General features: G+C 35.7%; 1 protein-coding gene across 8 annotated transcripts in view; it reads right to left on the reverse strand.

The window, feature by feature from the left end:
• The window catches only part of RALGAPA1 (Ral GTPase activating protein catalytic subunit alpha 1), a 138694-nt gene that overhangs the window by 85861 nt on the left and 37120 nt on the right, over positions 1-15713 (reverse strand). For 4 of the 8 annotated variants that reach the window (XM_087747205.1, XM_087747206.1, XM_087747207.1 and 1 more), the window contains exons 16-18: positions 13491-13652; positions 8908-9048; positions 1116-2684 (exon numbers count right to left, since the gene is read on the reverse strand). In XM_087747205.1, the coding sequence (XP_087603331.1) occupies positions 1116-2684; positions 8908-9048; positions 13491-13652 (1872 nt within the window). The remainder of the gene's footprint in view (positions 1-1115; positions 2685-8907; positions 9049-13490; positions 13653-15713) is intronic. The other 4 variants (XM_087747211.1, XM_087747210.1, XM_087747213.1 and 1 more) reach the window with 2 other exon arrangements.

Genomic DNA, 15713 nt, shown 5'->3' on the forward strand with positions numbered 1-15713 from the left:
TTCTAGATATCTCTTTTCCAGAAGTCTAGATTCTGCAGAGAAGCAAATCGCTTTTTTGAGACCCATGACAGTCACACTCTCATGGTGCTATGCTTACAAAGACTGCCCTCAGGTGGCATTAACATCTCGATGCAGGATGCATTATAGAATCCTCTGTTAATCATGCCAGCAAAACAATGGGAAAAAAGAAAACCTACGTTACTGCTGAAAGTTAATTTATTGTTCATTTAAGGTTATTTAAGATGTGAACTAAGACAATGGATATTAGAGCAACAGCCTTCTTTTTTGATCAGTCCACAGAGGTCTCATAGTTAGCAGGAGAAGGACTATCATGAGACCTTCATGAACATCCACGATTCCAAGAAAAGAAAGCAATGAAAGATGTTGCCAAGATGTAACTGCATCCATTTTGATGAATGAATACAGAAAGGCCTACAGCATGTTTTGAAAAAGATTCAAACAAAACCTTATGATTAGACTCATAGAGAACTGTCGTAATGAAATCATTCCAGTGACAGGAGATTTCTGTTTAAGACAATTTTTTAAAAGTTACATAAACTGACCTCCAAATGTAAATTTGAGGGGCTTTTTTGTTTTGGAGGAGGAAAAGGAGGAAGACGAGGAGGAGGAAGAAGAAAACACACTAAATGAACCAGAAATACAATTAGTTCAACCTAGCTGGTCGAGAGCCAGGTCCTTCTGACAAACAAACTACACTGAGAGTGGAATAGCACATTCTGATAAAATATGCACATGCCAATCATTCAGTAGGCTGAATTTTAAAGCTCTGCATGGTAGATGAAAATTCAAAACTCTCAAGGCTTAATCCTGTATTAGGTCATTTACTGTCTCTTCCTCTTCCCTAACCTGATGGTCTTCAGCAGCAAAGAGGTTCAACTAAATATCTTGAAAAGGGAAATTAGTAATTTAAAGTACATAAAAGTAACTTATGCTGGGAGAAAAATCAGCTGGCTGTAGGCGCATGCATAACCAAACAGGGAAAGCAGTGATCATCCCAAAGCCTTTTGATTGCTTATCAGAGCTTGCTTCAGTTGCATTAAGCCAAACTGGTGCTGCCTTTCTCCTTTTGCGCTCTGCACACTGTTAGTGCTCACCTGCAGCTTTCCTTCCAAAATAGCCCATTACATGACTGTACAGATCCCTCAGTGGAGCCTCTGCTGGCATTCTGTTCTGCCTCTGTGGGGAAACATTTGCCTTCGGCTTCGAAAGAGCATGTACAACAGTTTTATAAACACCACCCAGGGAGCCCTGCTGTTGCGCTGACTCCTGACCTGATGCTCTAAAAGCACTACGATTGTGGAACTGATTAACTGCAATACCTTCTTTTTGCAACATGGCTGCTTGAGTTTCTGTAGATTCCTTAATTTGCTTGCTGCCAGCTGAAGCAGCATTGATTGCATCTAGAGGTCTATACATTCCAGGTCTAACCAGCTCCGTGACAGCTGATGAGCTGGTGCTTGCACTGGTACTGCTGGTGCTGCTACCACTACCGCTACTACTGAAGCCACTGAGTTTACGAAGTCTTGTTTTCCAAGCAGCCTCTTTGCTCTCAAGAGGATTGTAAAACTGAACCGATTCTGTAGATGGCCTAAAAGTAACATGAACACTATTTCTTTTTTTAGCCGTTATTTTCATGATTTTGGCCCTATGAGTTACGGTTTCAGATATACTCCTTTTAGTTGGTGACAGTTTGCTTGTGCCTGTGATGTGAGGCATTTGAGGGTTAACTTGTGCTTTAGGAGGAATTTTCTTTGCATGCGTAACACGTGAGTTGGTTACTTTTTCATTAAACTGGGCACTTTTATGCTTTTCAGCTACCTTTGCTTCCACAGCTAAATCTACATCAGCTTCAGTGGCTGCTTGCCTGTACAGGTATCTCTTCCCTTCTTTGCTGCTAGGACTACTTGACCCATGATCGAACACGCTTTCATATTGTTTATCAATATTTAACTGTCTGGCTTTATCAAGTGCTTGATTTCTTGTAAAAATGTCTACTTGAGTAGGTGCAGTATTACTTATACAGCCACTTTGGTTTTGTTCTAGGTGCAGCTCTGTGTTATCGGCTTTTTCTGTAACAGTGATGCTATTCGTGCATTGACCGGTCTGATCTCTATTTTCTAATCCATCCAGTGGTAATCTATCATTCCTATTTACTGACGTAACAACTTCGTGAGCAGAAGCCTCACATTTATCTATCTCAAAGTTACCGCAAAGTTCTTCTTTTTCTTTAAGATATTCTCTCAGAGAGGAAAGGAGATCATCTTCACCTTCAAGGTCAACATACTGGCTTTGTTCAAAGGCTGTGTTTGCAAATTCTACTGGCCCTATTAAATGACAAAGATGGTCATAAATACTATCCCCAACTTCCAAGGAGGACTCTCTGCTATTTGTATCAGTGATATGGCTTTCAGTGGATCTATGCATTGAAGAGGTCTCAGTGGAACTCTGTAAGCTTGGAGCATGATGGGATGAACTGTCAATGACAGGAACTGCACCTTTGGCTCGTTCAACTGCGAATGGTTCCAGGATGTCAGAGGTGCTGCTGCTTCGTGGCAGTGGCTGTTCCTCATTTAATGCACCAAAAACTTCACTTGGAGCATCCTCACTCTGTGAAAAATGTCTGACTCGAGGTGGACGTGGAAGAATTTGAGCATCATCAATGTCTGTAGGAAAAAAGTATATGTAACATGCACTAAAATTTACATACAGAGACAACATTTATTTACCACTACATCCTAACTACATGACTTTAAAAGCCAGGAAAGTCCAGAGCCTTGTTTTCTTAAGTACAACAAAAATATTTTTTCCAAGTACTAGAGTGTTAAAAACATACGCACATAATATCCAGTACAGAATGTAATATAAATGGAGTTAGACCATCAGAACACAGTTTTAAATGTTAACATGCATGAGAACAAACAGTGAGACCATGGAACGTTTGGAAATACAGTTAAAGCTAGGGCTGTGCCAATAAGTTCAATAATTCAACCAATATTATTCCAGCTAGCTTGTTCAGGAAATGGTTACCTGGAATACAAATTAGCGCAACGGTAGTACCATTCATGGAATTTACATCTTCAGAAAAATACACAACTCCAAAAAGAACAAGTAAGTTTTCTGGAAAATTAGAATTGTCTATTGAAGTGGCAAACTATTACTTTTTTCATAACTTGTGTGAATATATATGAAGTATCAGAAAGAATACTATCATACGATTATGAATATTATGGCATATGTAATATAGTGTATACCTAAAGACTAAAGCTTTTAAATGACAGGGAAGAGCTGGCCCTCACCCTGTAGGTGACTATACATAATGGATAATTTAAAGATATACCCTTTTTTCCTAGAAGGATGTTTTGTCTCTCATCTTCAAAATGTGAAACTAAATACTAAATGGAGGCTTACCTCCCTCTCTTCTTGCAGTTTTACTCCAGCAAGTGTGACATTCATGAGAATTACCAAATTAAGGACTCTGCTACTGAAAAGCATCCTGAAGCCTCACAACAGTTAACATTAGAGTAAAACCACTTTTGTTTATGAAAAGACCAGCACATTTGTTATGACCATGTACATCAGTGATTCCTTGTCTCCGCTGAGACTGCTAATATATTAGCATCAGTACGAATCATAGTTAACTGTAATGAAAGCTGCAGTTCCAACACAGGTCACCTAGGAATTGTACAGAATTATCTTCAGCCCACTTCACATCACCCACCAAAATAAAGAACCTTCATGCCCCTCTTCAGATTTCCTGATATGTTATAGGAACACTACATACCATCAAATCACCGGTGTAGGCAAGACTAAGTATCTCTTACAGACAATTGAACTAATTGCAAGAATTCAAGCTATCCCTTGTAGTCTTTTTATGGGACTTAAACAGTACGGTAGAAACAGCTTTCTCAGTTTTCTGTTGGTTTCTTTTTGATAGAATCCCTTATTCCCCAGATTTATTTTTTTACTATCTACCACTTTAAAAGTTGTAGATACGCTTTTAAAGTCAGGGATAAAAATAAAGAGCTTAAATGAACACCAACAAGAGTTGCTTGCCACAATAAAGAGACTTACCTTGTTGTTCTATCTAGAGGGTTTTTCTTCAGGACTGCAATGGTGAATTTACTTAAAATCAGCACAAAATTTAAGCCCCTTTCCCTCCCCTAAATCTGACATGTTACTGCCAAAATAAATATTTCAAATTATTACTTCATAGATCTCTATACCTATTGCAGTAACACTTAATAGTGATAATTTGAAGTCACCTCAAAAACCTGTTTTAAAGTGCTCACACTTTTCTGAGAATGTTAGAGCTGGAGCTGAATTTTCTCATATTTTCCTTCTGAGCAAAGCATACAAACTGGAGGAATGAGATACATCTGTACTTAACTAAATGTACGTGTTGGAAGAAGACGAAAAGTGGTATTTCCTTGCTCAATTTTTCAGAGAAGTTAAAATTTGAAAATTAAAGTTTGGCCTGATACAAAGTTTACTGAACTGTAAAGACGCTATTAGAAAGGAAATAGAGGTGTCTACATTGGAAAAAGAGAGCAGATATCCAAGCTATTTCAGAAAATAAACATGAACTGAAAACCATCGTATATGGCACAATTTATTATCCCTTTCCTCTCTCCTCAGCTTTGATAAGCAACAAATTTCTCATAGTTGTTCTTGTTCAACTTATCACTAACTATATGAATTAACAGCCTCTGAAATGAATGGTGTCTCTCTCCAGTTGGAACTGTTATTTCAAACTCTCTGTTGACTTAGGCAGAGATTATGCTTATATAGTCTCAAAGCTATTTCTTACAGCTGCAAAGATAGGACCATAGGATTCAGTCAACAATACGTATGATAATGTTACATATGAGATTAATATATGCAACTACGATACACCGATCTCATCTTGAGCCCTCAATATGTATCTTTCATACCTTTTATAAACTAAAGCTTATCTAAAGCAGCAGCCTGAGGATTGCGTACTGTGCATGCATGCAGTGAACATGATTGTCTAGGATGTTAAAAATTACTGGATGGAGAACTCCAAATGCACGCCAAGCAGCTCCACACATTGAAATAAATTTGGCTAGATTTATTTCAATGTTGATCCAGTATTAATTTTAGGTGCTTACATATGCATGACTAGCACATAACAAGTACACAAACATTTTCAAACAAACCTGTAGTGCTTGTGCCAATAGAGATTTCTTTTTTGTAGAACAGAGGAAGAAATTAAGGAAATGAAAAATATACTGTTATTGCAATATCAGCACTGAAAATACAGCCAACGTTTAAAAACCCAAACAAACAGCTCCTTCACCCTTGCACGCAGGTATATAGTCAAACTGGGACACCAGCAATTCCTAAGGAGTTTTCACTAACTATGTTGCAATTGTGTGCCAGAAGGCTGTGTATCTGACACACTGCATGTACTTAGGAGAAACGCTGGCCTGGTTCCTAATACGTTACAGTGAGGAAGAGATTGAAATTGGTAGTTCTAGCCAATCTCGCCCAATCACAACTCTCCTGAAATCAACCTTACCTCTCCTTTTCCTGCTACAAGGCAGAAAGAAAAGGTAGTTTTTCAGCATCAAGTGGGAGATAGATATGCTAAAACACAAACTCATGGAGAGACACGTTCTGGCAAGACAGCATGAGTGCAAGCAGAAGATTCCATGTAACATTGGGACAGGATTATATTTAATCATGGCAAGTTAGTTCAGAAAGTGGAGAAAAAATAACACGGTTTGCTTCTCAGCTTTCATTTTGATTCTTTTGTAAGAACACACTCATTCTGTGAGTTTCTGGGATTAAGGAATAATTACAGCCGTATTGGCATTACAATTATGATTTCTTTATAGTTCATCTTAAGGATTACTTACTGATTAGGGAGCAACGTTATAAAGGCATAATATACGTCTCCCTTTCATGTTAATACTTCCTTTGATTCTTTCAGTCCCAGTGCATAAGGAAAAAATGTCCCACCTGCAATTCATTAGACTGCCATTGTGGCCCATTGCTTCCAGGAATCTTGCCTACATCTCACCAACACTTTTTCACAAGTGCTCTTGTACCTGAAAATCCTCAATAGGAGCAGGAATGAATCATTATTTTGCTAGTTATCCTATAAACATGTAAGACTGGATTTCCTATGATTCTAACAGGTTAAAAGAAAAGTTCTTTTTAGAAACATTGCAGATTTGCAACAATTGCACTATATCAAATCACTTTACTAACTAAACATCTTAAAGCATAAATCTCCACTTCCACTTTCTGGATCCTGTTTGAAAAGTTGCAAATATTCTGCACATGGAAAGACAGCATAATTTAGAAACTACATGAAGAAATTTACAGTCTTAGGAAAAGCATCCTCTATGATGCTAGATGAGCTTTTGCAATAAATTTTGTTAACCTACTGACTGATCTTCAAGCAGAAACATTATGTCTCAATAAATAACAAATTATAGTGGGGTGTTCCACCTTCCTCTTGAAAATTAATATACTGTACTGTACAGAAGGTAAAGGTTTTGGCATAAATGCTTTCTTTTGGACCATCTGTCAAGATTCACCAGTGTTCAGTGAGTCAGTCTTTCAATGAGGAGTTTCACAGCTAAAAAGGAGCTGAATACTACTTCTGAAAACTTCAGATTAGGGCATCCTACTCTTCTGGAATCATCTGAAATATCCTCTCCCTCGAGTTGTGTTGGATCTGAAAGTCAGTTTGGATAACAGGGATATTCATATAATCATGAAATAAGAGGAAGGGCTGTCACAGCAAGCTAAACATCATTCATTACCTAAAGCACACTTATGATAGAAACAATTTGATTACTTCCCAAATTACATGCTGTACATCTGGACATAGAAGGCTCTCAGAAAAGAATATATTTACTGTAAGAAGAAAAGGCAAGGAAAACGATAAAGCTCCATGTTTAAAAAAAAAAAAGAAAGAATAAAGAGAGCGCGCAATAAAAAAATGCCGAAAATTATAAGAGCAAAGTGCACTCTGATCCAGTGGATAGTTTTTCCCTTACTCTGCTACTTCCCCATCAACACTCTAACGGTTTGCTTTTCTTCACTAGAGCTTTTTAGTTTTCTGGCAATGTTCAAGATTCTTGGGCACATCATGAAGCTATTTCAACACCCATCTGTTGGAGAAGACACCAAAACCAGGAAACGGCTAGGAGTTTTTTCTATGTTAGAAGTGCAAATGTCTGTAAAATTATTTAAGAAGTAGATTGGTCACACAGTTATTGTATCAGATCAGTATCAACAGAAAGGATAATAGCAAGAGAGCCATCAGGTTTGGGACACATTAGAAGAAAGATGCAAGCCAGGACTTTTCAGAAACATGGATGATAAAATTGACTGCAAAAGCACTTTTGCCTTCCTTAATACAGCATAATTAAGTATCAGTTACTATGTACAAAATAGTTCACTGTGGAGCTCATTCCCTTCTGCAGGTGTTCTTAAGATCTTCATTAAGAATTGACTATTTCCAACAATGTTATGGCCAGGTAAGATCTATTTCCTAAAGGTTGTTCATGTATCATTCCTATAAGAAACTCTATCTTCTAAGTTCTAATAATTTATATCTCAGAAGAGATATCCTTTGCACTCATATGTTTATTATTTTATTAAACATAATAGTTTATTATGCTTTGTTTGTGGTGTCAAGATTTGCATTCAAATACTTCACAATTTTTCATTGTGAAAGTCTGGTATCTCTAGAGTGTGTTCCTTGAACTTTCCTGATTCTCCATTTATGTTTTCTCATCGAATACTAAGGCGCCACGTTTCTGTTTCACAACAAGAAGACTTAATTTTGGACACACATCAAAATACAATTATGAAAATACAGTTCTTGATACTTCTTGGGTAACAAAGGCAGGCAGGAGAGACAGAAAAGAAAAAAAAAAAGAACATATCCTCCATAAAAAAATTACTGCCATTAAGTCCTTATATTTGCACACAGTTTTGACTATATATATATAGGCCTCCCACTGTGCTTTCATTTTTTTTTTTCACTCATTGAGACAAAGGCATAATATGATCGTCAGCCTTACAAGCTACTAATTTACACCTATGTAATAGCTGGAGCACAGGAAAAAAAAAATAACACTATCTGTAAACTTTCATGCATGCATTTTTAAAATCTGTGCTAATTCTAGTTGCTGAACCTATTTGTTCAAAGAAAATTATCCAAAGAAAGCTACTGTCAAACTTGTAACCAACCACCCTGCTGGACCAAACATAATGTTGAGGAAAACTACAAAAAAATGAATCATTTGGAAAACAACACCAAAACACAGCACTTCAGAACTCCAAACTGCATAATTTTTTTATGTTTTTCTATATTAATGAAAAACACTCATACTGTAAAGTGTATTATATGATACCATATACTTCAGATATTCTTTTTTCATGGGAGCTAAAGTATTTCATTATCACGGTTGTCTGTACAACATCTACGACACTGAATTCAAAAATTTACATAGAAAGATGTAAATGGCAAGTCAAAGTAAAATTATGTTCTTCCTTTTCCTCCCTCACTCATCACAAATAAAAACTTTAGATTAGTTGTACTTTCTGGTAGACAGATGCTATATTACTGCTTACCAATGAATTGAAAAAGCAAGAGATTTCTCTAATTTTCGCTTTTATGATAGCAAACATTGGCACAGCACTAACTTCCAACAGTTCCAGAATGAATTGCAAAATAGCATGGTATTTTACATAACTCAAAATATTCATTCTTAATCTCTTCCCCTCTCCCCCCATCCCCCAAGTACTTTTACTTTGCAAAATTTAATGATTTAGCAGAATTTGAAAGCAGAAGGTTTAAAAAAGTGATAAAGGGGGTGCAGAAATTAGCAGAGGTGGCACTACCTGAAAGCTCATCAGAAAGGGGAGTGAGAACAATATCAGGCAAGAAGGGTTTGGAAGTATGGATCAGAACAGGAGCACTTTTAGCACTGCGTATATAGGCCGATGGCAGAGCACATTCACCAATGGATCGGCTTCTCATGGCTTTAAAAAGGAAAAGAAAGAAGTGGGGAAGGAAAAAAGAAGAGTGACTATAATGAAAGGCTTGTGTCACAGAAAAAGCAGCAACAGAGAAAACAAAGATAAAAAGGAAGAAAATTCAAAAATTAAAACATTTCAGCACGGCAGATATTGGCAGAGCTGTAAGAAAGAAAAAATCAGTGGACACATAAGACATTTTGAGTTTTTAACTTTTATGTAAAGCAGCAACAATGCCTTTATTACAACGATTACAGAGATTTTGCATTCAAAATCAGGAAACTAATTAACACTTTTTTTCCCATTGCATCAGGGGTTGAAAAATCAAGGTTAAAGTCACTCCACAAGCACTCAGAACTTGAAATTTTTTAACAGAAAAAGCAACTTACACTACATTTCCATTTTTCTAGTTTCCTTTGGTTTACTCCTGAAAAAGTATCTCTGAATTTTACACATACCCATACTCCTGAATTCAAGATTCTCCAAAAGAGATTCAAAAGCATAAGGAGAAAATGACTAATTCTGTGTGGAGAAATTTGCAATACGACATGTTATAGTTCAACATTAAAAATGAAGTGACTGAAGTGAAATGGTTTGACAACAAAAAGCATTAAATTGTTTCTTATCCATAGGGTCTGGCTTTTAATTGATACTGGATAAATTTTACTAAACTGATCCTAATTCACCTTTTCTATATCTCACCTCCTGCAACAGTCCTACAGAACGGAAAACTTCCATAAGAATTGTGGCATCAGGATCAAGGTTATATCTGCAGCTTTTCCAATAGATTTAAAATGAATCTGTATGACATTTGTTTTCCTTTGTCAGAGTAAGACATAGCAAGAACCGATACTGCATTCAATCTCAAAGTACACTTTAAGTTTCTCAAAAAGTAATATTCATTGTTTCAAGCAGCTTCCTTTTCAAACTGTTGTAAATTTGATAGCTTGTTTTAAAATAGTTGCTGATAAACTTCTTTTAAGGAAACTTCAGTGCATCTTACATAAATGCTGTCAGTACAATATTTAGTCTTTGAATTTTTGTATATATATTTTCAAAACAAGATGGAATAGAGACTTCGAATCTTAGTGCTCCTGATCTGTATGGGAATCAGAAATACATGAATGGAGTGCAGTGAAAGCTGAATACATCACACTTCTAAATCAGGTTAAAGAATCGTCCCTAACAGCAACATGCAGATAACTTGGGTAGGTCAATGTACATAGAGCAGAAAACACATTTGACAAATGCAGCACAACATAAGTGGAGTCTTAACATCAGTTTGAAAAAACAATTCAGAAAGACAAATGTTTTAAGACTGAAGCCACTCTCTATTAAACTTCGTTTATAAGACAGAAACCAGTTTTTTTAAAAAAGGCAATTATGTGCAAGGCTTTAACATCTCTTTGTTTAAGAGATACAAAAATAAAATTCAGGATACAGTCACAGATGCATTACATTCATCATTGTGCATCTTAAAATGAATGTAGGCAAGAGAAAAAATAATAAGCTACATAGTAAATCTTAAGTGTCTTTTCCAACCTAAATGATTCTACAATTCTAAATAAACCAAGCTTCTGAGATTGGATACTGTGTTGATTACAAATCTTAACATGAAGTGTTTCTTGTAATTGACTGGATCTTTTCCACCATATTACATTGATACTGGGGTGGAGGGTAGGGAGGGGGGACAGAACAACCCATTTACAATTTGGAAGATGGAAATTTTACAGAAACTTTTGAAGGAAAAACTGCAGTGTATTATTATTGAAAGAGGAATTAACTTTGAGATGCTGTAAGAGGAAAATGTGATCTCAGTAAATTATTATTTTAAATAAGATATGTCTCATTCAATTAAGTAGTTAAGTAGAGGCAGACTTAATACCAGAATGTGGACTAGAGATTTGACAGTTTATTACCTGCCACTGTTGTCTATAAACAAAAGCAGAACAATAGATTAGTAAATTCCTTCTGATCTGGTATTTTTATAGGACTGGAATCTGCTACCTAAGCCACAAATTCTGTATCTAGCCCTATAGAAGATTTTTCAACCCATATGCATATCATGTTTAAAGGTCCTTTTCCAAAAATTACTTTACATAAGTTCAGGCTAAAAATGTACACACTGCATATCAGAAAAGCTGTGATTTTTATTTGAGTAACACACACACAAATTTGGTGCAGCAATAAATGTATGCTGGCATGAGGATGGCTCAAAAAATAGAGGTGCAGAGATGTACACAAAATGTGTACAACAAAAAACAGATGGAAAAGAAACCCCAGCTTTTTCTTACCATAAAATATTCAACATGCACATCCCCCCTACTCAGATATAAAGAGTATATTACTCACAATCAAAGGAAATATACTATATACGAGATATCATGCAACATATCTGAGGTCTGACTCAATTCCAGACTTAGCTTGGGGAGCTAATGTTAAGCTGAAGGAGAAGATCTGACCAGCAAAATATTCTACAGAAAATTTTACTTATTGTGACTATAAACCATTTTTTTTATTACGTGACCCTGTATTAACTGGCACAGATTAAGAAGCATCTGAACAGCTCTCTTAGCAGACCTGAGAGACAATAACAAGCAACTGTTTGCAGACAGTTAAGACATATGCTTTTGTAACATATCCTTCATTAACATTTTAAAAAACTGAAGGGTTTGGGACTCTGGCTCTGGCAACTCTTTTTGGGCTGTTCATCTTTTAAAATCATCCTACTAATGCTGTCACGCTTGTCCACAGATGGTATGCTACAATGTGAACGGAGATGAAATTTTAACTGGTCACAGTAATACAAACTTGGCTTATTAATATCAAATATGTTCAATAATTGGAGGAAAGGAACAAAAACGTGGAAGCTAAAGTACAGTGAAACTAAAATTAGATTGGTTTGCTGCTAACCAGGCCAATATATAGCTTGATTAGGATAAATTTCAGTCATTCTAGGGCTAACATCATATAAATAGCCATCTTTCAAATAGCAGCAAAATAAAACAATTATAAATTGACCAAACAACATGACCTTCTGACAGAATATCTGAAATATTAACAATTTGGGAAGGAGAGATTTTAACATGAGCTTTACCTTGTTAAGACAATTAAGATTTAAAACAAAACCACCACAACAGTTAATCACAGACTATCTACAGAGAAGCAGAAATTACATTTAAAGTATCTGTTATCCGTAAGGAAAACTTCAGTCAAACTAGGTGCTGTCAGCATGAGATACAGGAAAAGCTGTGTAGCATTTGAATGCATGAAAAAGACAGGAAATTTTGGAGGAGTGACTTCATTTTCTCACGTGTCTGTACTGTTTATAGAACAATTAACTCTCCCATGCCAACAAAAGCCTTATGAGAAAACACATTTTTAAAATGGAGAATTTTGAAGAATATTAAAATTAAAAATTTGGCCAAATAACCTCTGTGACTTAAAAAAGTTAATTGCAAATATTTCTGGAAAGAGAAAGAAAATGTTAATATCTGAAAAGCTAACAAAATTATATATTCAACTGCCAATATGCATCACAGGTTTCTAAACTGTGTCAGAATGTACCTGCTTCCAAGAAGTATCAGTGAAGCAACAACAAACAATGACCAAAGCCACTACTGCTACAGAGATAGTAAAAAAGCAAGACACATTCCTTAAAAGGTTCTTTTTTTAAATAAAAAAGTAAAATCAGCTTAGTTTTCCTTCACATAAAGGACAGCACTGAGATCATCAAGATGAGACAACAGAGTAAAGAAATTTGTAGTCCAGTTCATGTTAAGATATTCTAAGCAAATCATGCGAACATAAATGAGTCTTCTTTTGAGCAATCCACCTAAAACACTGTTTAGCATCACTCATTTCTAACACAGAGAAGAGTATCTGCAAGTAATGAACTTGAAAAATAGACGACTTCAGAAATGGAGAATTGCACACATATGGGCCAATCGTTCATTAATGCAAGATTCAGGGTATAGTAAAAGACAACACATTTTATAAACTATGAAGATATATACATATTTCTCACGCTTTTCTTTGCACAGTTGGAAAACACTCAACCTATTTTGTGCACAGTTTATGAAAACACGTACTTAAAAAGCCTTCTATTACCCACCTATCCATACCATTGCTCAAACCATTCCAGCTTTTTTCTCTTTCATATACATGCAACAGTATTATTTTTCCAATCCAGCTTAAGCATGTGATCAAACTTATTAAGAATTAATACATCAACTGCATTACTTTAATTTGCAGTAACTGTAATTCTAGTAACCACAAGCTATTCAGCTATCCTAAAGCACATAAGGCTGCACAATTTACACATTTAACTAATTATTATAGATAGTATACTTTTGTGGAAAGAAGTTACCCACATCACTACAGAAGTCAGTTATTAATTCATTACCCTTTCTCAAATGTCACTTATATCAGCTTTTACAGATACGTACCAACTGTTTTCTGCCGTACTATGCTTCTTGCCTTTTCTGTTCCTGGAGAGCCAGTGGTTGTAGCGCTGCGTTGTCTCATTGGTGCTTGTCCAGGCTGATCACGGCTCCAGCCTCTAGAAAAAGACTTATCAACGGAAGATTTTGGGAATTCATGCCCAACTCCTGCAAAAATAGAATTGCAAATCTATTCATTTCTATTCTGGTATCACCAGATATTTGTAGTTGTGTTTTTTCAGACAGTTTTAAAGTTGGATTGAATAAATTATGTTATCAAAGCAAGTATAATTTTAAAAGCTAAACAGCTCATTACTGGTTTTTAAATATATAAACCCACTCAGCCAGCATGAACACTGAGAGGGATACTCAAACTTTTTCAGAAGCATTGGTGCTATTAAACTACTGTGATTTTCTTTTCTGACCAATCAAGAGCAAAACCACAAGAAAACTGGAGTTTACAAGGTTGTAGCCTGATAAAAATGTGTAACTATAGAAACTTTTCCTTTGCTGTTCCTATTAGGCAAGACACACAAAATCATACGTTACAGACCATTAATATTGTGGGTTTTTTCCCAAATAATTTCATAACATTTGAGGAACATGAAATAAAGATGATAAAATATTTAAACACTAAATACAAAAGCAAAAAAATGGGATGACGGGCTCAGAGAACAAGGCTCTCTGGAAATTCACAAAAAAATACTATACTAAGATTAAGAAAAGATAGAACAATTTCAGATTTGACATTTATATTGAAGTAAATAAAGCTCATATGAGGAGCTATCAAAAACAACTGTATGTAAAAAAACAAGTGATCTGAAGAATATTTGCAATGTCTTTCCTTATCCACATTGAACTCAAATAATCCAAAATTATACTTGATAAACAATTACAGTTATTAAAAGGGCATCTTCTTGGAAAGTGAGCCCTAGTACAACATGTTCGTTATTATTAGCGAATTAACAGGGCCAAAAAAATTTGGCATAATTTGTATGATATTTATTACTCCAAAGCTGGAGTTAACTCTGCAACTCAGATTTAACAACAGAGGCTTTCTCTGGAACTCTATTACTGAAGGCTAACATAAACTCTTCTCATGTGGCTCTGTACAGGTGATGCCGATGATTCAAAATGTTTTTTAAGCCTATATTCAAATAACTATACACATTCTTATCTCACATCAGACTACTGTTTTTTTTACACTGTGTCTTTTGCAAGAAAAAGAAAAAAGCTGTATAGCATAGGAAAACAAAAATGCATGGTCTGGAACAACGTCTCAGGGTCAACTAGAGAGAAATGTATTTTTGTCCAGTTGTCACACACCAGAAGAGCAAAACAAAAGTGTGAATAATGCCTTTGCCCAAGATGAGAAATTTGGAAGCATGTGAAATGTTTTTAGCAAAAAAAAGCCTAAAGGAACATCCCCTTTAAGAGACGGAAATGAACATGCACATAGATTACTTCTCACTGACAAACCCTAGGATATTGTAAGTACCACCTCACCTCAGGTTTGACTGGAGAACCACATCCATCAGAACATAGAGAGATTAAAAGGTAGACTAAAAATTACACTTTTTTCCCATCTTTATTACTCAGCCTAAATATAATCCTGCCTCTCACTATTACATCTCAAAGCACTTTTTAAAGGAGAACAGTATTGTTACCCGTGTTTTACAGAAGTGGAAACAAAGACAGAAGTGATTGCTCATGGTCACATGCAGAAAGTCTCTGATCTAGGAAGAAAATCCAGGTTTCACAACTCTCAATCCAGCACTCTATCCAGGAGGACAGACTTCCTGTCCCTTAACAATCCCAGAACTGTACCATTATAAGCAAGTAGCCACCTCCTCTCCCCATATTATGTCCTACAGAGTATTTCCTGCGTTGTTTAGGAATCAGTTTAAAAACTGGTACCATTCATACGCATTATTAAAAGTATCCTTTCTCTTAAATAGTCCAACAAGGTCACTTTGAGGAAACCTGTCTTCACCATGGCTCAGTGATGAATTAGAACCCAAATAAAACTATGTTCATCTTGCATTTCCTCTTTAAACAACATTCACTGGATTTCAGGATCAATATTCCAATTGTGCTTGCAATAGCCACTTCCTAGCTAGCTAATTTTTATCAGACGTGTAATCTTCATTATTTTCAGGAAGTTATGATTGGGAGTCAACTATTTAATTGCTTTGATAAAAGGAGAAAGGCATAACCCACTACAGCGTA

The sequence above is a fragment of the Nipponia nippon genome, unplaced genomic scaffold (genome assembly GCF_047370975.1).
Source record: "Nipponia nippon isolate SJK-2023a ecotype South Korea unplaced genomic scaffold, ASM4737097v1 scaffold_11, whole genome shotgun sequence".
NCBI classification, from domain to species: Eukaryota; Metazoa; Chordata; class Aves; order Pelecaniformes; family Threskiornithidae; genus Nipponia; species Nipponia nippon.